This window comes from Onychomys torridus, chromosome 10, assembly GCF_903995425.1.
Source record: "Onychomys torridus chromosome 10, mOncTor1.1, whole genome shotgun sequence".
In the NCBI taxonomy this organism is placed as follows: Eukaryota; Metazoa; Chordata; class Mammalia; order Rodentia; family Cricetidae; genus Onychomys; species Onychomys torridus.
The window spans coordinates 84102013-84128904 of NC_050452.1; the positions used below are offsets into that span (position 1 = coordinate 84102013).

Sequence of the window (26892 nt, forward strand, 5' to 3'; positions counted from 1 at the left end):
TCGCACCGTCACACCCTAGTGCAAGCAGCCGTCCCCTCGCTAAGACGGCTTCTCAGAGCTGCCAGGAGACCCTCCACGCCCAGTTGCCCCTCATGTCCCCTTTGTTGTGACGCCCCACGCCACGTGAAGCCACCACACACCCCCGGAAGTGAGCGGGCCGGAGGCGTTCCCGTTCTACCCCGCCCACTCCAGCCTTGGTTGGTTCCTACCTCCTCCGCTTAGGCCAGAAAGGAGGCGGAACTAATGGTCCGGGCCGACGTTTCCCGGCCGGACGGAAGAGCGGTGAGCACTGAGCATCGCGCCGCGGGAGCCCGGGACAACCTCAGCGCTGCTCCCGCGACATGGCTTTCAATTTTGGGGCTCCTTCGGGCACTTCTGGCACCTCTGCAGCTACCGCGGCACCCGCGGGTGAGTCAGCCCCTGGACCTTCTTCCTGCGAGGAACGGAAGCCCTGGGCCCGCCCCCTGGGTCCGATCCTGGCGGGCTGGGGATCCCGGGTTGCCCTGGCACGCGGGACACCTTGGGGGGGCATTTGGAAAGGGCGGGCGAGGACGGGAGGGCCGCGGGCTGCTCACGCTCGCCCTGGGGCTCGCCCGGCGCGTGCATCCCGCGTGGCCCGGCCGCCGCGTCGCTTCCCGCCACCGGGGACTCCGCCCGGGAGAGGCCGGAGGCTACGCCCCTCTCCCTTCCCGGGACCCCGCGACCCCTTGTCCGCCTCTGTCTCGCGGCCCAGAGGGCTAAGGCTGGAGCCAGGCTACCCGCAGCTCCCTCCGTCCCCTCCCCAGGCAGGGAGGATGCTCGACCCCGGCCCCTGGTGCCCTTAGCTCCTCTCCCTGTCCCTGCCTCCTCCGTTTTCTTAACCGGTTCCGGCGCCCGTCAGGTTTATTCCCGCTGTGAAACCTCTTGCTGATTCTTGTAATTTCTTATCTTGCTTTCTTCTCCTTTTCTCTTCCCCTCCTCTCACCCTTTCAAATGTTTTGTTTCTCTGCCTCCATGTCTATCAGGATTTGGTGGGCTTGAGACTGCCAACTCCACCGCCACTGGGTTTAATTTTGGGGGTTTCGGATTAACTGCTAACCCTGCAGTGAACTTTAATATTGGGAATTTCGGTGTTTCTACCACCTCGGCGACTCCGTTCAATTTTGGTAACAGTCTGACAAGTGCAGGTAGATACTGCGGGTCGTGTGTGTAACGAGGGTCGGGGGCTGGAGTCCAAGAATGTTCCAATGTTCCTAGAGTTTGGGGGGAAATGGCACTTGTTTAATAAGGGAAGGGGTTCTTTTCCTGAGGTCAAATTAAGTGTATATCAAGTTTTGACTGTCTTAAAAGATTTTTTTTTTTTTTCTGGAAAGCCTGGAAGAGTTAGAATACTCATTTGTTGGGTTTGCATTTAATCATACAAGAGTACAGCTTCAAAATGATAAGAATTTGGAATGAAATTTAAATAGAACGTTTTTTCAAATTTTTAGCTGTAGTATAAGCTCAGAATTCCCCTGGGATTCTTGGACTCCTGCAGTCATTTTTCATTTTTTATACATATTTCATCGAGATTTCATCTTATTGTCCTTGTGTTTCAAGAGAAACAAGTCTTATACGAACAGCGGTGACCAGTCTTGGTTTTCAGTCCATATGACAATGTTTTTCTTTGATCAACTCTACACGTTAGTATGTATTTCTGTAAAAGATGTAATTGTAGACTCTCCAATTCTTTGCTGCATTTTTGGAAAATTCTCGACGAGCAGTTTAATTTACCAGATGACATTGAGTTCTAAAAAGTAGGCTAGATGTCTTTGCATTCAAAAATAGAATTATGAGGATTTTTTCTTTAATCTGCAGGTTGTTTGAAGATCATTAAATTTTTTTCAGAACACAAATACAGTGGATGTGTATGTCCCAATTTAAAATAGGCTTATGTGAGCACAACATAAAATGACCCTTGGCGAAATCTTGACCCTCAGCTGCTCGTATATGAATTTACTGGCTATAGTCTATGTTATACCACTTCTGCCCATGCCAATTATATGCATCTGGTAAACATTACTTCTTAAACTTACTTGGAAAGTCGGGTCTTTTGTCCATTCACTTGGTTATGCATTGTTTATGGTGCCTTATTAAGTCACCTATTCTGAGTTGAAAATAATGTGAAATATACTTGAAAATTCCAAAGATAAAGTGACTCATTATTAGAATTGTTTACATATCCCTGCCCTTGTGTGTTTGCTTTTCCTACTTTGCTTAAAATTGGCACTGGGCAAAACAAACCTTATTTTGAAATTTATGTTTCAGAATAAAGCAAACCACATAGTTCCACAGCAACAAATAAACCTGTTCGTATTTGCTTGATTTCATGTCCATTTGTTGAGTTTTGAGTTGTACAAATATAACTGTGTTTTGCTTGCTTTCGATATGTTAATTAACAGCCTCAGCAAAGAGCTTTAAAAATTACATTTTTTTTTTGTATCCATGCAGTAATAATAGTATTACTAATAAAGCACTTTTGGTAATTTGAAACAAGATAAGATACTGACTAGTGTTTTTATTGTGTAGCCAATTCAGATAACATAGTTATTCTTTGAAATTAGGAACTTAAAAGGAGACTAAAGACAGTACTTCTTATTTTAGGTGTTTCATCAAAATGTTTACCTGGCAGTATCGCAGTAGAATCTATAAGTTACATGTGCGCAATAGCCTATGCACTAATTTTCCAAATCTGCAGTATAGCCTAGAGTTAGAGTACTTGCCTGCCTAGCATGTTCAAGGTCCCGGATTTAATATCCAGCACCACAAAAATGATTAAACCTATTTTTTTTTTTTTTTTTGAGATGGCTTTTCATAGTTCATTCTCATTTAGAAGTTGTAATCCTGCATCAGCTTCTCTCTCGATGGGATTGCAAGCAAGCACTACCACACCCATCCTATATTGCAGTCTTGATGAGGCTTATCCAGTTACAAGGTATATACGAGGTTCGAGTGGGAATCTCAGACAACCTGCAGTATAACTCAGCATTTATGGCTCAGATGTTTTGAAAGTCTTTGACAGCATATTTATAAGTAGATAACTAGTACCAATACTTTTTTTAAAAATTGGGTTAACAACATTTCATTCTATTCATATAGTGTTAGATATGTTAAGATTATTTTTGTTCCTAGACTTACTTAAAAATAAAATGTCAGAGTTGCCACCATGTGCTGCCGAGGCCACCTTTCCTGCCAGCCCACTTTTTTCCCCTTTTCCTCCTTCTAGAAAGACATTCTTTCTTTACAGAGGTAAGCCTATCAGTTTGTTTCCTTTGAAAAGTTGGCTCCTGGGTTGGGGATTTAGCTCAGTGGTAGAGCGCTTGCCTAGCAAGCGCAAGGCCCTGGGTTCAATCCTCAGCTCAGAAAAAGAAGTTGCTTCACACAGACTGAGGAGCCATGTAGGGTAGTGTAGACGTGAGTGATTCATGAAATTAAGGTTGCAAGGTGGCAAAGCCGTCCTCTGCAGTTACTTGCCTGCTGCTACTTTTTTTTTTTTTTTCCCATTTTGTTTGTTTTTCCAGAGTCTCAAACTCACAGAGATCCGCCTGCCTCTGCCTCTGCCTCTGAGTGCTGGGACTAAAGGTGTGTGCCACCGCCTGACTTGGAGCTGCTTTGTAAACAGAATTCACTTTAAACAGCTCCCCTGTCAGTAAACACCTAGTCTCATTAATTTGATTAGTCTAAATCATAGAGACACTTGAATTTGTAATAGCTAGTCGAAAGACACATACATATATTTTAGAGGTAGGGCAAAAGTCTTAATGTATTTTTTCAATCATATTACCCAATTAGTTAAAGGACTATGTATTGTATTGTGTTATTTCTATTTAAAATACTTCATCATTTGTTTCTTGCAGTGTATTAGTAATAGTGTAGAATTTTTTTAATGATGTTGAAAAAAGGGAAAATTTAGATCAGTCTGTTCTTTGTATTTAGCAACTACTTACAAAAGCATTTGGAGATGAAATTCCTTCTATGTGCATATACAAACGAACCTTTATGTTTTATCCTTTTTTTAATTAGGTGGGTTTGGAGGCTTTGGAACAACCACCACAAGTGCAGGCTCTGCATTCAGCTTTTCTGCCCCAACTAACACAGGCAGTACAGGTAAGAAGAGGCTGTCTGCCGTCATCGGGAGCTGGTCAGAGTGCTGTTCTTAGCTTACGCAACTCTGCTTTCTCATTGAAAGGCCTTCTCGGTGGCACTCAGAACAAAGGTTTTGGCTTCGGTACTGGTTTTGGCACAGCGACGGGAACTGGTACTGGTTTAGGTACTGGTTTGGGAACCGGCCTGGGATTTGGAGGATTTAATACGCAGCCACAGCAGCAGCAGCAGCAAACTAGTAAGTGGGATTTTTATCTTGAGATGTAAAAGTGTAGCAGTAGCAGCCAATACCATTGCTTCACATGCAGATTGTCTGTTTTAAGACAGTAAATAGGTTCCGAAGAATTCCAAAAGCTGCTTTTCATACTTATGCTTGATAGGAATTGGAGAAAAGCCTGAATGGCATGATTAGAACTGTAAGGGCCCTGTGTTTGAGGTCATTCCATTAAAGTTTTGTTGTTTCTAAAAATAGTACATATAAATGGGGAAATCTGTGTAAGGTATAATTTATCATATTATACATAGGGCCACACCCTTGACATGTCAGGACAGACCCTGAGCAGACTCCTGGGCACCGCTCCATTGGAAGAACTCTTGTCCCATCTTTACAAGCGTCTTCATTCCCTGTAGTTCTGTCGCTCACGGCTCTTAGATCTCCGCAGGCTTTCTTTCCTATTATCGATTCCAGAAGAAATCCAGTCTTGTATCCTTCAGAGGTTTTCAGTCAGTTCTTTACTGGTCACTCTTACCTCGTTTAATGGAGTACTTGTCATCTGGATCTCAGTTGTTGAATGGGATCTAGGGGCTTATGTATATGGATAGATTTGTTTTTTTATTTGTCAGACTGTCGTAGGATAGCCTTTATCAAGAGGTATAATGTCTAATTTTTTTGGTAATCATTCCTTAGATCAGTTCATTTTTTATGGGTTAAGAAATAAGTTGATCGCAATTCATCTGTAAAGAGCTTCACCTCACTTACGTGGTTCTGATCTTTTTTAAATGTTGGGTGATACAGTCAGCTCTGTGACCCCCCCCCCCACAATAGGGCTTGTCTCTCCAACCCTTTTTTCCTAGGAGTATATCAGCAAAGTCTTGCTTCATCGGGCTCAGCCTTCTTGGTCCTTTGTTTTTTTTTAATTAGGTTGCCAGGCATTTTAACTTTGTTTATTTATTTACTTTGGTCCATTGTGAGTCAAACATGGGCCCTCTGGAAGAGCAACAAGCACTCTTAACTGCTGAGAACTGGCTGTTTTGGTTCATTCACTCATTTGCTGATTGGATTATTTGTTTGACTTTTATTTAATGTTATGAGGGTTTTTTTTATATATTTTTGGATGTGACTCCTTTATTGGATCAGTTATTGTCAAAGCTTTTCTCCTATTTTGTAGGTTGTCTGCACTCTTGTATTATTATTTTTGCTATACAGAAGCTTCTTAATGTCACATAATCTCACTTGTCAGTGTTTATGTGTATGTGTGTACATGCGTGTACATACACGTGGAGGTCAGAGGTCAGCACTGGATGTCTTCCTCTGTCATTCTCTACCTTAGTTTTTGAGATCAAGTCTCTTTGACTGGAGCTGGAATGTGCTGGTTTGGTTAGACCAACTGGTCAGCTAGTTCCTGGGGCCCCCGCCCCGCCTCCCCGGCACTGTGGCCAGTGTGTGCTCTTCCTTCTTATGCCCTCAGGTCTCTCTGCTTGTGCGGCAGCACTTTCTCCACAGCAGCCCCTCAGCCCTGGTCTGCATCTGCCTTCAGGAGAGAGAGAAGACTGTTTACATTTGTGGTCCTTACTGACAGTTACAGCTGGCTGAGCACTGTTTGCTAAAAGTCCGGTTGCTCCTGAGTCTCACTGACCGGTTCCAGCAAGAGCTATCAAGTGCCCCTGGGTCTTTGCTGGTCACTGAGCATTCTTGACTATTGCCTTAAGTGAAATCTGGTTACCCCTGAACATAGTGTTTGTTTGCTTGTTTTTTTCTTTTTTTCTTTTTCCTTTTTGAAAGACAAGGTCTCTGTAGCCCAGGTTGACCTGGAATTCACTATGTAGCCCAGGCTGGCCACAAACTGCTGGCCTATTTTTCAAGTGTTGGTATTATAGCTGTGAGCTACCACACATGATTGAACATAACTGTGTTCTGTTTAACCCTCTCAGATATAAAACTTGAAGAAAAAATTTCCAGGTTATTAAGGGTCTTAATTGCTAATTTAAAGGGTTTGAATTTCATTTGTGGATTGTGGCACTATTGTTTTATTTATTTATTTGTTTATTTGTTTGTTTTGTCTCCCTCCTCCTCAGATAGGGTTTCTCTGTGCAGCCCTGGCTGTCCTGCAGCTTGCTCTGTAGGTAGACCAGGCTGGCCTTGAACTCACAGAGATACGCCTGCCTCTGCCTCCCAGTGCTGGGATTAAAGGTGTGGCCACCGCTGCTGGCTTGTTTTCCTTTTGCAGCTCTGCTGGTCTGAGGTGCTGTCAGCTGAGTCTCTGAAGCGCCTGGTCTCCGCAGTCTGGCCTTTTTCCTAATTAATTATGCCATCAGTCTGAGTTAGCTGTGGCATCTGTAGAGCTGTTTACTCAGATAGCCCTGCCCTCTGCCCTGCACTCCAGAGGGTCCCTTACACTTGAGACCCTGACAGTATCTCAGGCAAGCTTCCCACAAGCTGTTGCTCATTTAGTGTGCCTTTGGGCTGTTTCCACTCTGGTCCTCTTTGACGTCTCAGGCTTTGGAGAGCTGACACTCATTTGCTTTACTTCTCAGTTCTGTCCTGTCTTGGCTGCACACCCCCTCCATATGTAAGAAACTACAGAAATCTGTTCCTAAGGTAGAATGTGGACAGCCGGGGAGGGCTTTGCTCACCATACCTGAATCTAAGTGTTCTGGGCTTGGTTTTCCTTGTCAAGCTTTGGGCGGGCTCTTCAGCCAGCCTGCGCAAGCTCCTGCCCAGTCCAACCAGCTCATCAACACTGCCAGTGCTCTTTCCGCGCCGACGTTATTGGGAGATGAGAGAGATGCCATCTTGGCAAAGTGGAACCAGCTTCAGGCCTTCTGGGGAACAGGAAAAGGATATTTCAACAACAACATTCCTCCCGTGGAGTTTACACAGGAAAATCCCTTTTGCCGATTTAAGGTACCAGTTGTGGCTTTGATCTTCAGTCAAAGAGTGAATATGAGAGAGACAGTGGTAACTTTAGGTGAAAATGACATTTAAAAGTGGTTTCATGGTTCTTTAGTAGTTCTTGCGAATGGTGTGATTACGCTTTTTATCTTAAACAAAAATTATAAAATTAAAGTGATGTTTGAAAAATGTTACGAGTTCAGAGTGGCCACACAGCCACCAAAGTAGGACTGAGGAAGGTGTGGGCCAAGAGGAGCAGTGGTAAGCTGACCCTCAGCTCGGGTGGACAGAGAGGGACCGGAAGTCAGTCCTCCCAGCCACAGTAGACCCTGTCTCAATACAAACAAACAAACAACCCAGGCCGGCAGAAGGTGCTTGCCTCTGAGCTGATGACCTGAGTTTGACACTCTCCCCAATGCACATGGCAGGAGACTGACCTCCCTGTGTGTGCCAAGGCATGCCCCCGTAAATGAAAGCAAACAAAACAACAACAAAAGAAGGCATGGGTTGCCTGTCATTTTAAGGGTACTAGACTTAGGTTGTGTTCCTTTAATGGTCAGGGAAGTGCCTCCCAGCCAGTGCACGGGTTCTCCTGGGCGTGTAGAACCCTGTTACTATTAGAGTTGGATGCCAAAGGCAAAAGAACATGGCTCTTTGCTTTGTTCCACCTCTTTGTAAACAGCCACCTCGTTGAAATCTGACTCCAGGTAGTCTGCGCTTTAGACCCTGGAGTGTCTCCTTGACTGTTTATTTTTCCTTCTTTGTTTCTGCTTTTTGTATACGTGTGGTCTCTTTTCTTTCCTCCCCCTCCCCCAAAGAAAAACTCGCAGAAGAGAGGCTTTTGCTGAAATTGTCCAGGCTGACCTTGAACTCATGTAGCCACAGTTGGCCTCAAACTCATGATCTATGGGAGGCCAGCTGGGAGACCAGCTCCCACATTTTACCCCAGGGTACTCTTGAGGAGAAGGGGATAAGAAATTTAGATAGAAGGAGAGAGGGGAGAGAAACAGGAACACAGGACAGCCTCGGGAGGGCCTGGGTCCTGATCCACTGGCCCTCTCGCTCTCTTTTTTGTAGGAAAGCCAAGGGTGGAGCAAAAGACCTCCCCCAGCTCAGCCAAGTGCAGACCTTTCCAATCACCTAGAAACCGTGCACATGGTCAAGCCATCCTCTAAGGCAGCTCTGCTGGGTAAAGCAAGTCAGATCTCACTAGGAGCCTTTGTGGGCCTCCATAATTATCCTCCTGCCTCAGCCTCTTGAGTGTTGAGATGGTAGGGCTGCACCACCACACCCAGCTGGCAGTGTATTTTCCACATAACAAATCAATATATTACAATCAAGTTTATACTTCATCCTGCCGTTTTTGGGGGGAGGGGTGATGCTTGGGAATCAAACCCAGAACTTCATGTGTGCTAGTCACATGCTCTGCCCCTGGACTTCACTCCGGCATCTCAGGACCAGATGTTAGACTTCTCAGATTTTTGGAGTATTTATCTCTATAATGACATACCTTGGGGAACTCTTCTAAACAGGAAATTAATTTATGTAGCTTTAGCTTGTCCATATAGTCTCAAGGTAATTTTATACAACATTTTTAGTGTGTTTGTGTGCTGTGACCCATCATACAGGGTCAGCTGTGGAATTTTTTGACTTGGACATCATATTGATGCCGGAAAGTTTCAGAATCTGGAACACTTTGCAGTTTCGTTTTGCACACAAGGGTTATTTTAATTTCTGTATCACCTGAGTGTATTAGTTGAAATTTTTAATATTGTTTAGCAATAAGATATGCAATAGTAAACATAGGTAGAAGTGTTGGCTTAAGTGTTTTAACTTTTCTTTGAAAGGTTGCTATATAATATACATAGTAAAATGTATAAACGTACATATGAATGAACTTAAATACTTTTATTAAAGTTGCATATAAGTGGTAACAAAGGATATAAGCTATTTTTAGCAATGTGTAATTCCTTGTATTTAATATTATGTAGTCTAACTCATTTAATATTACACTAATAACTTGTTTTATAAGTTTTATTATATGTAATCATAAAACAATAGACATTCTTTATATCATTAATATCTTGACAGTGTCATTGTACTTTAAACATAATTTATTTGTAAATTGTTTCTTTAAAATTTAGTTCAAGATTCATGAGTCAGCTCTATAGTGAAGTAAGTACATGCAGTCCATTACTTCTGCAGTTATGTTTATGACATAGGAGTTGCTCCAGTGTATCAGAAACCTCTGAAAATGAATAACTATCAAAATCTTTCAGGGAAAATTCTTTAGTTACTGTGTTGGAGAGGAAATTAAAATTTCACTGTTTATGTTTAGGGAAGTGAAGTTTATTTATACTATGTGATGACCCACAGATTGGTTACCATTTCCATCATTTTAGCAGATACTAAGCTATCTATTAAACATTTGGTATAAAATCTGCATTGATTTTTGATACTTTGGTTTATTTCACAGGCTGTAGGTTATAGTTGTATGCCCAATAATAAAGATGAAGACGGACTAGTGGTTTTAGTTTTCAACAAAAAAGAAGCCGATATTAGAAGCCAGCAACAACAGCTGGTAGAATCCTTGCATAAGGTTTTGGGAGGAACCCAGACCCTTACTGTCAATGTGGAGGGCATTAAGACACTGCCGGATGATCAGTAAGTATACAAGCGTCCGGCCTGTTCCCTTGTGGGTTTGGTTGCTGCTGAAACATAAATCTCAGTGGACTGTTCTCTCTAGGTGGTGATTATTACGTAGCTACGGAAATGTTGAAAGTTTTTCCTTCATTTTGGATTTCTTATCAGATGCTAGCTTGTAGATAACTTAGCATGTAGATTGTCATTCAGGAGCAGCAGGGTGCATTGTGGCTGTACACAGACTGAATGAAGCATTTTAATAACTGACTCCTTTTGCTTGTGTTGGGTTTCGTTGCTGTTGTTTTTGGTGGGTTTGAGATGGTCTTGCTGTGGAGTGCTGGTTATCCAGAATGCGTTCTATAGCCCAGGCTAGCCCTTGGAGTGTTTCTCCTGCCTCTTCTAGGTGCTAGAGTTAGAGAAGGGCAGCGCCATGTCCAGCCCGATCACTGCTCCCTCATGGACAGTGTGACAGCTCCCGTCCTGTCCTTCCGTCTTTTCTTCTCATCGTGGGACTTGACTTTGATATTTAAGGTTGGATGGGTTTAGCAATATCCGGTGACTGACTCAGCTTGTACTTCTGGGGTCTTGTCTGCAGTGAGCAGCCCATAAATTTTGGCAGAACCATGAGAGTAAATAGGGGTGGGGAACAGTAAGAGACATTTGATATAGAAATATACTGCTGAGCACATCTTCTCAGAAGATAAATTCTATCTTATTTAGCCACCTATTTTTGTTTTTGGTTTTTGGCATTAAAGTTAATTTACAAATGAGCCTAACATACAGGTTTGCTTTCAAGATAAAAAAAATTTAAAAAGTTAAAAAAAAAAGACTTCTTGTAAAAAAACTGTTTCAGACAGCAGTCTTTTAAAACATCATTGTGCTGTGTTTGTATTTGTGGCCGTGGGTCATGATGTCGGTGTGTTATAAATTGGTTGTTTTCCCTTAGGACAGAAGTTGTCATTTATGTCGTTGAGCGGTCTCCAAATGGTACCTCGAGAAGGGTCCCAGCAACGACGCTGTATGCCCACTGTGAGCAAGCCAACCTCAAAACACAGCTGCAGCAGCTCGGGGTGACACTTTCCATGACCAGAACAGAGCTGTCTCCTGCGCAGATCAAACAGCTCTTGCAGAACCCCCCTGCTGGTGTGTGCTGGAGTTTGTCACATGTCTGCTTATTTGGAATGTATTCTTGCATGTTGTCTTTTAGTCAGTTGTAAGTTTAAATTGTATAGCTAATACATTTATTAGAAATTTGGGGAAATGATAAAAATAATTCATAATCCATCTGCTTGTAGATAATTCACTTGAAATGTTTTGGGTTTGTTTTAACTATTTAAGTAAGCAAATTTAACTATTTAAGCAGCAAATTAAAGAATTACTGCTTAGTCTGTATTTTCCTCATGAGCAGGTTGAATATCTTTTCACACTTGAGAATCGCCTTTTTATGTCCTTTGCTCATTTCCTGTTCAGTTCATTCCGCTCTTTGTTATGTGGGCTCTTCCTGTGTTCTAGAGGTAGATAGATATGTTATACTGTTGGTTGCAGATACTTCCTTTCAATCCATATTGACAAAGTTAGTTTTGCAATGATCATTTTTTAAAGTAATTCCTCACTATGGCTTCTGAACTCAGTGTCTAGTTTTAAGAAAGTGTTTCCCATACACAGAAAATTATGTTTTAAAAGAATATTTTTGTTTGTGGTAGGTGTTGATCCTATTATTTGGGAACAAGCCAAGGTGGATAACCCTGATTCTGAAAAGTAAGTGTATTACTGTCTTACTTGATATACAAACTGACACTTAGCAGAAAGGAAGCAGACAGGGCTATCAATTGTATTCTCACATTTGAAGAGTTATTTTCATTGTGTTTAAAAACAGTTCTGCCGTGGTAAGGCAGCATGATGAGGTGAAACTAGGTAGAGATGGAGAGACCTGATTCCTAGTCAGCTATTACATGTTCATTTATAATGAAAGTTTTTAAACTGAACTGTATTTCCTCATTGGTAAAATAGGGAGGTGGAAAATAGCCTGGTAACTGTTGATCTCAGTGCTGTGGATTTAGAAATTCATTGTAAGATTACATGAGGTCTATAATGAGATACGTCTTGTTGGCTTTAGTAATAGGTTCTGAAAAGTAACCTTGCATTTTAGATTAATTCCTGTACCGATGGTGGGTTTCAAAGAACTGCTTCGAAGACTGAAGGTTCAAGACCAGATGACTAAACAGCATCAGACCAGATTAGATGTAAGCATTCCATTTGCATTCTCTGTCCTGACAGTGGGGGAAAGTTAGAGATGTCTTTACCATGTCTGCTGGTTTTTCTGATAGGGAGCTAGTATGCTGGAGATCAATAGTAGCAGCTTTATGCACCTGCTTTCTTTATGGCAGTAGCCCCTGCACGTACACTTTTTTTTCTTTAATTTTATGTGTATGACTGAATACCACATATGACTGTATACACCACATATTGTGCAGTACCCTTGGAAGTTGGAAGAGGGCGTCAGATCCCCTGGAACTGGAATTACAGACTGGTGTGAACGTGGAATTGAACCTGGGTCCTCTGGAAGACTCTGCCAGTGCTCTGAACATCTGAACAACTCCTTAGCCCCATAAATTTGATTTGACATATTTTATGAGTTTAGATTTATCCAAAGTCATCTTTTTTAATTCAAGGATTTAGCAAGCCCAATTCTGATTAACTTCTAAAATCAAACAAGATCTGGGTGTTCTGACTTGAATTTGCCTCCATGTTCTCTTATATGCAATTTCATTAGAGGAGCGAGCTCACCATTTATAGCATGGTCCCTTTAACTGTTGGCCAGTTCTATGAAGTTCTACACTGATCCAGCATTTCTGTGTGTGTAGCCACTGTGTCCCAGAAAAGCCCTACAAATATTTACACATAATTTTCCTTTTCAGTGTTTCTTTGTCCAGAAATTCCAGCATGATTACTTTTGTGGCCTAATTTCCAAACACTTTATTATGTTAGGCTGGACACACTGAATTCATGAGTAGGATCTGGAGAGATGGCTCACTGGTTAAGAGCACTGGCTGCTCTTCCAGAGGACCTGGGTTCAATTCCCAGCAGCCACATGGTGGCTCACAACTGTCTGTGTGTAACGCCAGTTCCAGGGAATCCCACACTTTCACACAAGCATACATGCAGGCAAAACACCAATGTACATAAAATAAAAATAAATAATTTTTAAAAATGAGCTTCAAGCTCATTATGTAGCCAAGGATGACCTTGAACTTGATTCCCCTGCCTCTGCCTCCCTAGTACTGAGATTATAGGTGTGTGCACATCACTGCACCTGGTGAGAATTGACTCCTAATATTAAATCATTTTATCCTTGAATATGGTACAGCCTTTAACACTGAGGCCTGTCTTTGTCTTTTAAACTAGTCTTTAGATATTCTTTTCAAAAATCTTAGACATCCTTTTTTGGCTGATTCCCAAATTTTTTAATAAATTTGTATGATGAAGACAACCACCTAATTTTGTCCTTTGACCCTTCATAATGTCCTGGTGTTTCACTAAAAGTAATGGAGGCCACACCTGGTAGTACAGGCCTGTAATCGGAGCTACTTGGGAAGCTTAGGCAGGAAGATCTCAAGTTCAAGGCCACATTGGGCTGCAGAGTTGATTCAAGGCCCACCTACCTGGGCAGTGTAGTGAGATCTTGTCTCAAAATAAAATGTGGAAAGGGGGCTGATGGCTGTAGCTTAGTGGTAGAGTGCTTGTGTCCTGTGTGCTAGGCCTTTGGTTCAGTTCACCCCAAACAAAGGTGATCTACATAGGTGGGTATGGTAAAACAGCTTACATGACCTTTTTGCCTTCTCTAACACTCAGTGGCGTAGGAATGAATTATGATAGGGACGGCTATGGAATGGAATGGATTGGAATGCTTTATTGTAATGGAGAGAATATAATATGTTTTTGGCAGGGGTGGGGGTAGGGTAGTGCCATTGTTAAAGTGCTGAGCGTTATGACCTGATTTAAGTCCTCAGAACCCATATGAAAAAGACCAGGCATGATAGTGCTGCTAGGGAGGCAGAGACAGGTAGATCTCTGAAGCTTACTGCCCAGCCAGCTCAGCTTCCTGGACAAAGTCCAGGTCTCTGAGAGACCCTCCATCTCTGAGAACACCTGAGGCTGTCCTCTGACTTCCATACAAGCATATGCATTGTACTCTGAGAACACAACTGTGTGCACACATAGGAAGCCCGCCCTGTTAAGATTAAGAGCGTAGGGCCAGACAGGAAACATCACTAGCCAGAGACAAGGGAATGTATTCACTTTTAGGATTTATATTATTCTTTTTTCTCTTTGCTCTGATCACCCTAGCCAGGTATTCTGTACCAGGATATGGAGTCTGCTGGTCTTCCCAGCTCTGCCAACCTCAGACTGGCCATCTGTGAACCCTAAGCCCAACAGTGTTCACAGATCTTAACTTTTTCCATTCAGGCCTGGTTGTTGGATCTATTCTGACATACTATTTAAAATTCCTTATTTCTAAAAAGTTATTGTTTTCACTATGTGTTGCCTCATCACTAAATATCTTAAAGCTCAAAAGAAATCTTGGAATAGATATGTAAAGAAGGAAACAAAATACAGAATTCTGAGGCTGGATAATGGCTCGGCAGTTAAAAGCTTGTACTGCCTCATAGGGCCTAGGTTGGGTTCCAAATACCCGTATCAAGCAGCTAGGAGCTGTCTGTAACTAACTCCACCTCTAGGGGATCCAGTGCCTTCTCCGGACTCTGGTGCACCTACACAGACATGACGTACACACTTATACAAAGGAAAGGAAATTTTAAAATAATAAAGATAATGTTTTGAGAGATGGCTCTTGAGGTTATCCGAGAATCAGGCTTGTCCATCCATGTAGGTGGGCCTGTTAAACAGCTGCTGTGTCCTACTTGATTTATCCTCAGAAACATTTCTCTCAACAGATCATATCTGAAGATATTAGTGAACTACAAAAGAATCAAACTACAACTATGGCCAAAATAGCACAATACAAGCGAAAACTCATGGATCTCTCCCACAGAACCTTACAGGTAATCATTTGGAAGTCCCTCAATGTTTAGAAGGGGTTATATGTGGAATATATGCCAAATAAGGAAATGTTTTTAAATAGGAAGAAGACCCAAGGGTTGGAGGGTCCTATAGGGGGTAAGAGTAAAAATAGGATAAAGTTGATCTTCCTGACAGGTGACAGAAACATTCGGGGATAAGATCGATGACTCCTGGTTCCATAGAGGAAACATTTTTGAGTGCAGGAAAAGGAGTGTGGCCATGTAGTAATAATTAAAACCAGTTCCCAGTTTAACAGAATGGAGCAGCAACGAAAGGTGAACCGTGAAAACAAGCGCTGTGTACCAGATTGGGTGGACACAAGGGAAAGCCTTTGTCACAAACACCTGATAAAATCTGAGCTCACTGCTAGGAAACTTTAGAGATAGCGAAGTAAGCTTGAAACCCGTAAGAGAGAGGTGAGGAACCAGCAGTGCATTCAGAATAACAGTGGACAGACCTGAAACAGAACAGAGCCGTCTCAGAGGGAGAGAAACATCCAGAATCAGAGGAACAGTGCCACACACATAGACCTAAATAATAAAGGAAGGTACACATTTCTCCTAGGGGAGAAAGGTGATTTTCTAACAAATAAAAATTAAAAAGGTAACGGGCAGCCAAGTGAGGAAGCTGGTACCCGCCCAGAAAGCAGAGGGGAGAATCACTCACGTCCACGTGTTAAACGCCCCCAGGGTAGCAATTTCATTGTTGAGTTCTGTCGAGCTAATAAAAAGCTAATTCTTGGGTTACTTTACATTGATGGCTTCCTTTTTCCCTTTTTGAACATTTCATTGGGATATAATTCATATACCATGCACTTAACCTCACTTAAAGGATACACCGTCTGTGAGTGAGTAGTCTGTTTTCAGTGTTTACATTCCCATCCCGCCACTCCAGTGATGAGTTCTAGAATATTAGTATCACGCTACAGAGAATTTCCATGCCTGTCAGTGAGTGGGAGTCACTCCCCCATTTAGCCTACAGCTCCTCCTGCTGGGCGGCCTTTTGCCAGCGCTTGGCTACCTGTATAACTCGGGACAGTGGCGAGATGCTCTCCTGACCAGGAGGCTAGACACTACAGTGGAACTGTATGTTCTGGATGTTGTGTGCATGTCTGTAATTCTAGCACGTTGGACAAGGCAGAAGATAAGTAGTTAAGGTTATCCACAAGTCAAGTTTAAGGCCACCCTGGGCTACATGAGCCCTGTCTCAAAACACAGAAATGATTTTTTTTTCCCAATACTCTTTGAGTTCAAAAAAGGTAAATTTACAAACAGCATTGATTTTAGCTATGTTACATTTTATACAAAGATATTTTCTTTAATAAGAAAATCTAATTAGAATGTAGGCAGATGTCTAAAAGCACTTCAGAGTAAGCGTGAAACACTTGGATTTTTTTTAAATGTTTGGGTTTTTACTGTTTGAGGCAGGGTCTCAGCTATGCAGCCTAGGCTGGCCTGAAACTCCCCTTGTTCCTCAGGCCAGCCTCAGACTTGTCCTCATGCCTTAGCCTCCCAAGTGCTAGGATGTCAAAGCACCCCGTATATTAGTTCTTAGCCAGTTTTTATCAGCAATTACTGATTTTAAAAAGCATCCTACTAGCTTGTGTGATGTCTTATCTTTTATAGGTTCTAATCAAACAGGAAATTCAAAGGAAGAGTGGCTATGCCATCCAGGCTGATGAAGAGCAGTTGCGGGTTCAGCTAGACACTATCCAGGGTGAACTCAATGCACCTACTCAGTTCAAAGTAAGTAAGCCCTTGGAAGTCTATCCAGCCAGAGGTTGTTTGAGGTGATCTGAACAGAGTTGAGTGGCCATCACACAGGAACGTGGAGCATTATGTGTCTTAAGCATTTGTCCGCATTAATTAAAACTTCCTAAAATCAATTCTCCGTCATGGTACTTTTGGCTTGCATTAGTGCCTCAAATCAAAGACCTGGGAGTTTTAACTAATGGTTTTGAAGCTATCTTTTCAAAAACAGCCCTCGTCTTTAGGAGTAGCTGTGATTGTTGGTGCTTGTTTCTGACTTATCTTTAGGGTCGCCTAAATGAACTGATGTCCCAGATCAGGATGCAGAATCATTTTGGAGCTGTGAAATCTGAAGAAAGGTATTACATAGATGCAGACCTCTTACGAGAAATCAAGCAGGTAAGTGTCAGCTCACGGCTTCATAGCTATTAGGGTGGATGCTGGTCAACAGCAGAAATACTCATCCATTAGAATGTGGAGAAATCGAAACCTTCAGGCACCTTTATGTAAAAAAAAAAAAAAAATTTGCTTCCTCAAAAAATTAAAAGTAGGCTGGCAGTGGTGGTGCACACCTTTAATCCCACCACTTGGGAGGCAGTGGCAGGTGGATCTCTATGAATTTGAGAACAGCTTAGTCTACAGAGCAAGTTCAGGACAGCCATGGATACACAAAGAAACCCTGTCTCGGGAAAAAAAACAACAAAATTTAAAAGTAGAATTACCATATCATTTGGTGGTTCTGTTGATTTTTGAAAGACAAGGTCTCATTATGTAACCCTGGTTGGTCTTGAACTCAGAGATCTGACTGCCCTGCCACTTGAGTGCTGAGATTCAAGGTGTGTGCCACCATGCCCAGCCAGCTCTATTTCTGGATATATACCCCCCAGGAAGTTGAAAGCAGCAATCTGCACAGACACTTGTACACCTGTGTACATACACATGTAGTGGGGTAATACTCCCTCCTAAAGAGGAGGAAATTCTGATACATGTGACAACATGGATAGATCTTGAAATATGTGGTCATACAGGGACAAGTATTGTACGATTCCCCTTCTGTGAAGCAGAGTGACAGATGACCAATGATGTGAATGTACACAACATCCCTGCACACTGAAAATGATCCACGTATTGTTACACCACAGTAAAGAGCCAAATATCTAAACAATAGATTATAGAAGTGCCAAAGGGTAGACAGCAGCAGAGCTCAGGTCTGTGGAAGAAGTCTCAGGCTTCCTCCAAGTTCTCTCGGCTGCATTTTATCACAGTCTAGTTGATCTGTATGTATATGAAATTGAGAAGCTGGGACTAGGGATTTGGCTCAGCTGGTAGAGAGAGTGTTTGCCTACTCTGCATGGAACCATGGGTTCAGTCCCCAGCACCACAGACACTGGTAGTGCACACCCACATCCCCAGCATTCGGGAGACAGGAGCACCAGTTCAAGGCCGTCTATAAAAATACAGAAAACACATTTTAAAGATACTGGTGATGCATACTTGTCTGGTTTACCGGGTTTCAGAGTGTATCTTGTGCCGAGGGTCACTGTCTCACTGTTAGTTAGTCACTGAGTGCTGTGGGGTGAGTAGCTTTCAGTCTGGCAAGCAGTACACTCATCTCTTCTGTAATTCATTCTAGCATTTGAAACAACAGCAGGAAGGCCTCAGCCACTTGATTAGCATCATAAAAGATGACCTGGAAGACATAAAACTGGTAGAGCATGGATTGAATGAAACCATCCACAGCAGAGGTGGTGTCTTCAGCTGACCATTTACAGACTTGTTCCGAGGTTCAGAAAATGCATCTGGTCCATCAGCCCTTCCGTATGATGACCACATGGATGGGAAAAAGAATCCTTTTCCTCACTGGGATGTTTGAGGTTCTTGAGAAATTACTGTACATTAAATCGGAAATGGACACCACAAAGCTCTTCAAAGGGAATCTTTGAAAAATTTTTATCTAAAAGCTATATTTAATTTGAAAATGTACACAGTTACCCAAAGTATATGCACTGTGGTACATTTTACAACAGCATTGAGCATAGTCACAGTGTTTACTGGTTTGTCTCCATTCTCTTTTTCCATAGCACAAAATGAAACATAGCTACTTCCTACATAACAAAGTAAACTGTGTGATTACGTGGCTGTTGGAGACTATGCCTCAGAGTGTAAATGCATTTCAGCTTTTAGATCTGTGAAATCATCGGTGGAGAGTAAAGAGAATCCCAAGTATTCCATGATTCGTGTGGTTTTCCTTTTGTTCTATGAAGACTTGGAGATATATTTTTATATTATTTTACTTATTTGGAACTTACAGAACATACCTAACCAATTATGATTTAACAAAATCACCGTGTTTGCAAGCTTTTTTTAAAACTTTTTATTTTTAAAAATGAAATCTTTAAAATAAATTAATTTGCAATTTCATGTAGTTCTGTCCTATGGTGTTTTGTTGAAGGACTTGTCAGCGCTGACATTTTGGCTAGAATATAACAAATGAAATCATCTAGGATGAAGAGATCCCTTGTACATCAGCATCTGAAAACAGGGGCTGAGTACCACAGTAATTCTTCCACATCGCACGCTTTTAAATACTTCCGCCTGCAGGACTCACCTTCCCAGATGCTGTAACTACATTAGGCTTCCGTGTGGTGCTTTGGCTTATACTGGGGGGTGTTACGGGAGAACACCGTGAATCTTGCTGTTGCGCCAGTGGGGGTGGGGGGGTAGGGAAAGTGCGGGGTCTAGAATCCTACTGACGCAGAGGCGTCACCGTAAAGACCAGACACTTCAAAACTTCTTTCCAAGTTAGAATTGTGTAGTCGCTGCCGCTGAGTGCATGGCGTGTAAATATATCTCCACTCTCCCTGGGGTTTGGGTTTTTCATCTTTCATGCTTGTTGCAATGGCCCTGGTTTGGGAGAGGGTTTTCTTTGCATGAGCTCGTTCTTTCTCACTTTGGCTCAGAAGGCAGGTCCATTCCCGTCTTTGGAGCCAAGTGCAGAGAGGAGTGTGCTGCTCTTTGTGCCCTTCCGTAGACCTAAGTGATGGCCGCCGAGCGCAGGCTCTCACTCGTCCCACCTCTCCTGGAGCACGTGTGGACGCTGCTAGTGGATCGGGGTTTCCTGAGAAGGGAGACACAAGGTAACAGCTCCCTGTGGGAAGTCTCAGGGTCCCCAAGGGGCTGCTTCCTGCCTACAGTTCTCTAATGCTTTGTCCCTGGGAACAAGAGGCTGCCTGCTGTCTTAGGAGCTCACTCACTTTCCTTGTCTGCCTATTTATTTGAAGTTTGATTCTTCAGAGAGAAACAAGTATCATTCGCATGTTGTTTCTGGCATTAAATTCATGTTAATCACATGAGTAGTGGCCTTTGAATAGATGGAAATTCTATAGGAAGACATTTAATAAACTTAAAAGTTTTATTGAATCCAATCAAAAGTATACAGCTTTGGGATTTTTGCAATCCTAAAATTAAACAGAAATGAAAAGTTAATTCTATGACACTATTTGGACCAGCTTTTTAAACTGTAAAACAGGGAAGAGATACACAGTTCTTATTTTATACAGGGAATCTGTCACATCTCTTCTCTTGACCTCCTGTGGGATCCCCTTAGCGCCTTTCAAATAAAGGTTAAGATACCATCTCAAGCTATAGAGCAGTGAGGATGTTTGCAGCGGAAGTGACGGCTAAAACAAGGGACGCTGTGACTGGTGGGAGGAGCCTTCTGCCAGAAGATGCAGAAGGATGGGTCTTGGGACGTGGAGCTGGATGTGGACCTGGAGCTGTTGGAGAGAACAGAGTCATGGACACAGCACTTTGTGGTACGTCTTGAGTATCCGCCACCTACCACAGACAGCACAACTGTGAACACGGCAGGCTGCGTTAGAAGCCACTGAAGCAAGTCAGGTAGCAGGCTGCACATACATGCAGCTTCGGAGCTTCGAGCTAAATTTCTACATGTATCAGGACATACTATTTGAGGGTTTTGGGGTTTTTTTCCTCAGATTTCAAAGGTTTTTTAAATCGATCTAGGAAACCAATACAATTATTTCTTGTTCAAGTGCACCAGAATTGTGAAGTTTACCTCAAGTGTCTTGTTTCAAATAAGACAGTGTGTGTTCACGTTCACACGGATATCGGTGTAGCTGGATATAACTGCATTCTTAAAACACAGCCTACAAACAGGGGGAAAGAGTTTCCTCCACACGGACATGGCTTTGGGGAAAACTAGCTTGTTTTACTCTGCTTTAAACCTGGGTAACTTGCTTATACTTTTTTGTTTAAGCAGATTGCATAGGGAAGGGAGAACTCTCTCGGAGTTCATGAGTGAACCAGTCAGCTTTCATCCATGAAGCCATGAGAAACAATAGTTTTCTAGAGCTTCCTGTCAGTTTGCTTGCCGGAGTTGCAGACATTGCAGTCACGTGGCTAGAGGTGGAAAGGTGGGTCACCTGTGCACCAGGACACTCTGCAGACAAGCCGTTCACAAGTGGGCAGTCCTGCCCCTGAGAAGCAATCTAGAAGCTGTCCAGGGTGGACTGAGCCACTGAGCTGGGCCTTACACGTGCTAGCTCTGCCACTGAAGGAAACTCTTTTTACTTTTGGGAGCTAGCTCTGAAGTGCTCGGGATAGCCTGCCACAATGAAGCATGGGCCTACCCTCTGCAGTTTTCAAGTTTGCTGCTGGACACATGTAAATCAAAAATTGCTTCCAGCGCTCACACAAACTGAAGCAGCTTGCCATGTAAACCAAGTATTTTCTGATGGGTTTTTCGAGACAGGGTTTCTCTGGAGCCCTGGCTGTCCTGGAACTCACTCTGTGGACCAGACTGGCCTTGAACTCACAGAGATCCACCTGCCTCTGCCTCCTGAGTGCTGGGTTAGGGTTTGGGCTGCCGCCACCACCTGCTGTTGTGATAGTTTTAATTAACACTGAACAGTTCATCGACTGTCTGCAGCTACTTCACTTTGATCTTAGAAGATGGAATAGCTTCCAGTATGCCCCTCACCCAAATTTTCATGGAGGGTATGTCTACTTCATGAATTTAGCATTTATGCATTGAGACATATCACTACAAATATTGTCGGAACATGCCAATTCTTTTACAGGTAAGGTACATCTTACTGCTAATCTTATTTCAGGATGCTATGATGGTTTTATGAAATTTTTTTTTTTTTTGAAAAAGGAAGACTTAAGAGAACTGAAAATGTTCTAAATACAGTCTCTAGACAGTTAATGGTTATTTGAAGTAAACAGACGGGTGGTGGTGAGGCCTCTTAGGCATGCACATAAGCGCATGCAGCTTTTAATAAGAAAGAGCTGACTTCACACTTGGATGTCTCACAGCTTTTATCATCTAAGAAGAGGAAGTGTTCCTTACTAGGCTTGCCGGCATTGCTGTGACTTCTGCCTTCTAGAACATAAAGAGATTCTGCATTATAGATTTCTCCAGAGTGACCTCAAAGCTGGAACGAGCCTGTTCTCCCCTCGGGTGTGGGCCTGGGGCCAAGGCAAACTGGTCCAGGGTCATATGTGAGGTAGGAGAAGGCTGTAATTTGACCTATCTGCTCTCTGAAAAATTTCCCCCATGAATGTGTGTTTTCATTAAAATAAATGTGAAGTGTGTTTACCAAAAAGAACCTTTTTCTATATATTGGACTCAGATTGCCAAGTACAAGCCACCCCATCTCCCACTTACTGAGTACCAGCGCATTATGAGATCAGCACATTAGTAACCCACTGGGCACAGCTAGCACCTCAAGAATGCTGCAGTCATCTGCGCTGTCTGAGGCAGTGTGCGTGGAATCAGAGCTGATGCATCCATGGGCTGGATGTCTGACTGACCTCTGCTCCATTGCTGTGGTCTGCCATCACCAGGCATGTGGCTAGCCTTGGAATACTGATACTCACATTTTCATAATCTTAAATCTAAATGCTGTGTCTTAGGAGTCCGGAATAGATGAGCGTCAGCCTGGCTGTCTCTTTCTGCCCTCACCAGATTCCTAATCTTGCTGTGCAACGACAGCATCTACCTTGCTGGATTAGATGAGCCAAGCCTTAAAAAGCCTGCACTACAACACAGCTTTCCAGGAGAGACACAATGCATCGTCTCCTCACAAAATCTGGCTGTTGAGGAAAGAGAAGGCGTGCTGACACAGAAGAGCTGGTCCTGCATGGCTGTAAGGTTCTCATTTCCACTTTGCATAGTGTATTCTTGCATCTACAGACACTCTTAACCCAGTTCCTGGCTCGCTCTGGAATAAAGGTACAGCTGGACACAGAATCAGGCCACCTACCCTTTTCTAGGCTTTAGCTACTTGGGCACACAGAGATGAGTTCTCAGCACTCCCCCCTTCTAACGTCAGGATGGTATGTCAGAACTGTGCAGCCCAGGTAGCTCCCCCCAGACCCCGAGCTATCTGAATGATGATGATAAAGAACTTAGAACTCCATGCGCCTCGCCCCATGAAGAATTACCAGGCTTTTCATCTGGCTGGAGAAGGTTTTCATCTGGTTGTAGCACTTTAATTTCTAAATGAGAAAAAAGACCTTCAGTTAATAAAAAAGGCAGCTTCTACGTATTGTTTTACTGCAGTCAGATGCTTTGTAACATCAGATCCTCAACCCTGAACGGTAGAATCGTCTGCACCTTACAATGAAGGATGCTGGGATAAAGTAAGTCATTACACGAAGTTACCAGAGGCAGGCGGCAGAGGGGGACTGAATGCCAGATCTGTCTGCACAGCTCACATCTGTTCTCCACACTCTGCTTAGAAACTGCTTTTCACACGGCCACAGAGTAGACTATGAAGACCCCTGAGAACACGGCGCAAACTCAGACCCCAAGACCGGAAGTGACGTAAAGGGAACCACGCCGATCTGGATCGGTAGGAAACAGTTGCTGGACCTGCTTTGTGTGTCTGCTCTATGAGTTAGCTGTGACATGCTGTTTCTACATGGCCTACTGTTTAAAACAGACAGCGGTGTCCAGAATGGTCAGAACCATGGATGTGATTTTAGCACAGGCCAAAATTTCTGGGAATGTAGCTCAGTGGTAGGATACTTGCCGAGCATGCATAAGCCCTAGGTTCAATCCTACTAAATAATCATGCCCATAGTTAACAAGATCCACAGGAAAAAGCATCTTTCAAATCACTGTATGAGCCCAGGGAAAAGGACGTTATGCATTGGTTGTTGGATACTCCTTGCCAACATTCCTGTGAAGTTGTTATGACAAGGGGCTACCATTTGGAAGATGGCAGTTCTGAGGCCCAGAGGCGCCATGACTGTTGAGCACGGTGATAAAATGTGCCCTCTCGTTTTTTCGTGCCCCCTCCTCAGCATAAAGTGCAGAGGGACCTCTGGGGACTCTTACTGGGGTCTCGGCTCCATTTCCCTGATCACAGTCGCTTGGCCCCTCAGTGCTTGCCCCCGCGGCCCTCACACTTTGAAAGCCACACTTGTTCGTGGCAGCTGTGAAAGGCAAGTGCCATCTGTCATGGTAAATACAGTGGAAAACTCCGAGGAAATGCAAGCATTGAGGAAGGGACAGTAGAAGACCCAGCCCTTGACTCGCGTGCGAGTGTGTGCAGAGACTTTTTGTCGTGCGTAATGACGACAGTCAGGTCTCTGTCCCTGCGCTGGCATTTCTTGCCCTCTGGTGTGTCTACTACTGCTCACCAAAGAAGTAGAAAAGGTCCTGCAGTTTTCTTTCCTAAATAAGAAAAGAGCTTAAGTGGCCTCTGGTTACTCCTGAGCTCTGTGTCATGAGCACCTGACACCACCCCAGGGTCCCACTGCACTATGGCTTCAGGCTTGTGACAGCGCAGCTCTGGCTCCGTGAGCCCTCACTGGGCACATCCACACCAAACTTGGGGAACTTGTGAGCAGCATCTCCCCGAGCTGTGTCTGCACCAGCAGAGTACCGTGTTTTGTCCCTTGCAGGTCCAGAACAGGCGTGAGCCTGGATGCTTAGCCTGTTCCAGAGTGTCTACAGAGCTTCAGGAAGGCCTGGGCCCCCTGCAGGCAGGTCTCAGCAAGCTGGCCCTGAGCCATGTTCCAAACAGCTTAGCTGTCCTGCCCAGAGCCGGTGCCCCAGCAACCTGGGAAGGTTGAGTGGGCACAGTCCATGGTCTTCCCCAGAGAAAGCTGTAGAGATGACTAGCACGAGGCTTAAGTGAAACCTTTGAGTATCATCCCTGGTATCGGCTGTAATACTCAGAGCAGCTCCTTTTTTCTTTTTCTTTTTCTTTTTCTTTTTTTTTTTTAAGATTTATTTACTTATGTATACAGTGTTTTGTCTGCGTGTATGCCTGCAGGCCAGAAGAGGGCACCAGATCTCATTGCAGATGGTTGTGAGCCACCATGTGGTTGCTGGGAAATGAACTCAGAACCTCTGGAAGAGCTGCCAGTGCTCTTAACCTCTGAGCCATCTCTCCAACCCAGACTGGCTCTTAGTAAAGAGAAAACAACCTTACCTGGTATTCCAGTGGATTCGAAGCTTTTCCTACCTAAAGGCAGAAATAAATGCTGTTGGTGTTTATCAGTTAGTGGCATTGCTAACATAACCCCTTTTGTCTCCCATCTCCAAACTTTAAATAGGTAAGTCATAAATGTCACAGCAACAAACAATAAGAATTCAGGTCCAGTAAGCAAGATTTCAGGAGCATCTATGATTTAGTTCTCGTCACTCCACGTTTAGCTAACATGGCCCATCGTTTTTAAACGCAACTGTACTGGGCTGAAGTCTCTGCATGTATGCCCGCCTCATTGTAGGTATTAGCTCTGACTTTGAAGTCTTAGCGTATGCAAAAGAAATAGCTTGCATATTATAAGAAATGAGAATTAATGGAAAATATTCTTGGTTTGCTGTACAGAGCATTAAAAAAAAACCCTCAAAAGTGATAAATGTCCCACCTATAGTGGCTTAATCATAACCTGGTAGCTAATCTGACAGAGTAAAAGAGAATTCATTTACCAGGTTAGCCCCTAGCTTTCTATTTCTAAAGCTAAGCCTAAGAGCTTTCTTGTATGTGTGTTGGGGGGTGGGGTGGGGATGAAGGTAGAGACAGTGGGAGCTGGTGCCTGGAATCCCAGTCTTGAGAGGTGGAGGCAGGAAAATCAGGACTTCAGGGTCATTCTCTACTACACAGTAAGTTAGAGGGCAGCCTGGGCTACATGAGATCCAGTAACAAAGTGAGGCGAAGTACTCAGCTTCCAAATTAATTTAGGTGTCTATTGGACTCTTTGTAGTGAAAAGCTCGGAGGGCTTTGAGAAACAACGGTGCAAAATGACCAGAGAAGGGCAGAGTCAGTAAACATCAATTTACAGGGCGGACTGTGGCTGGTCACTCGGGAGAGTGCTTCCAGTAATCAGACAGTTGTGGTGGTATTGTGTTCCCCAAAATACTGTGCACCCTAATAAACATTTCTGGGGTCAGAGAACAGAACAGCCACTAGATATAGAGGCCAGAAAATAGTAGCACACGCGCCTTTATTCCTAGCATTCCAGAAGTAGAGATCCGCCTGGCTCTCTGTGAGTTCAAGGCCACACTGGAAACAGCCAGGCATGGTGACACAGGCCTTTAATCCCAGGGAGTGATGGCAGGAAGCAGAAAGGTATATAAGGTGTGAGGACCAGGAACTAGAGACTGGTTAAGCTTTAGGCTTTCGAGAAGCAGTTCAGCTGAGATCCATTCTGGATGAGGACTCAGAGGCTTCCAGTCTGAGGAAACAGGATCAGCTGAGGAACTGGCAAGGTGAGGTAGCTGTAGCTTGTTCTGCTTCTCTGATCTTCCAGCACTCACCCCAATACCTAGCTTCAGGTTCGTTTTTATTAATAAGACCTGTTAAGATTCGTGCTACAGACAATTCTTCATTAAGATAAATCAATCAATCCAGGGCCAGCAAGACAGCCCAGCAGGTTAAGACACTTGCTACCCACTGCCGACCTGATTCTCAACTCTGGAACCCACACAGTGGAAAGAGAGAAAACTTCTGCAAGTTGTCCTCTGATCTCCACATGTGTGCTATAACATGTGGGTGCTCCCATCACACACACACACACACACACACACACACACACACACACACACAAATGGTAGTGTGAAAATCTGTCCAAAGTCTCTGACACAGTTTTCATTTTGTATTGTATGTATATGTGTGTGTTATATATAGTATGTATACATTATC

The 26892-nt window shown here is 43.5% G+C and overlaps 2 protein-coding genes and 1 non-coding gene across 5 annotated transcripts in view; 1 reads left to right on the forward strand and 2 right to left on the reverse strand.

Moving 5' to 3' along the window:
• Positions 1-221: 221 nt before the first annotated feature.
• Positions 222-18938, forward strand: Nup54 (nucleoporin 54). 2 transcript variants are annotated; one of them, XM_036201261.1, is made up of 13 exons: positions 222-408; positions 1005-1166; positions 4042-4125; positions 4208-4360; positions 7020-7246; positions 9711-9898; positions 10824-11020; positions 11581-11635; positions 12027-12120; positions 14833-14940; positions 16585-16704; positions 16996-17106; positions 18341-18938. In XM_036201261.1, exons 1-13 carry the CDS (start codon positions 342-344, stop codon positions 18467-18469), a joined length of 1695 nt encoding a protein of 564 aa, XP_036057154.1. In that variant the 5' UTR covers positions 222-341; the 3' UTR covers positions 18470-18938. The 2 variants fall into 2 exon arrangements, with proteins under 2 accessions (XP_036057154.1, XP_036057155.1); XM_036201262.1 differs by lacking the exon at positions 1005-1166.
• LOC118592636 lies at positions 5120-5250 on the reverse strand. Its single transcript, XR_004946102.1, has one exon.
• Positions 18939-20118: 1180 nt separating the features above from the next.
• Positions 20119-26892, reverse strand: part of Art3 (ADP-ribosyltransferase 3 (inactive)) — a 29275-nt gene continuing 22501 nt past the window's right edge. The window contains exons 6-9 of one of the 2 annotated variants that reach the window (XM_036200193.1): positions 25179-25211; positions 23179-23232; positions 22082-22114; positions 20119-20483 (exon numbers count right to left, since the gene is read on the reverse strand). In XM_036200193.1, the coding sequence (XP_036056086.1) occupies positions 20350-20483; positions 22082-22114; positions 23179-23232; positions 25179-25211 (254 nt within the window). In that variant the 3' untranslated portion in view covers positions 20119-20349. The remainder of the gene's footprint in view (positions 20484-22081; positions 22115-23178; positions 23233-25178; positions 25212-26892) is intronic. The other variant, XM_036200194.1, reaches the window with a different exon arrangement.

Bases quoted from the DNA above. Each gene is read 5' to 3' on its own strand.
- Nup54 (XM_036201261.1), top strand. From the start codon at position 342: ATGGCTTTCAATTTTGGGGCTCCTTCGGGCACTTCTGGCACCTCTGCA. The intron at 1,167-4,041 runs GTAGATACTGCG...TTTTTTAATTAG, and splicing joins TAACAGTCTGACAAGTGCAG to GTGGGTTTGGAGGCTTTGGA. The intron at 11,021-11,580 runs GTGTGTGCTGGA...TGTTTGTGGTAG, and splicing joins CTTGCAGAACCCCCCTGCTG to GTGTTGATCCTATTATTTGG.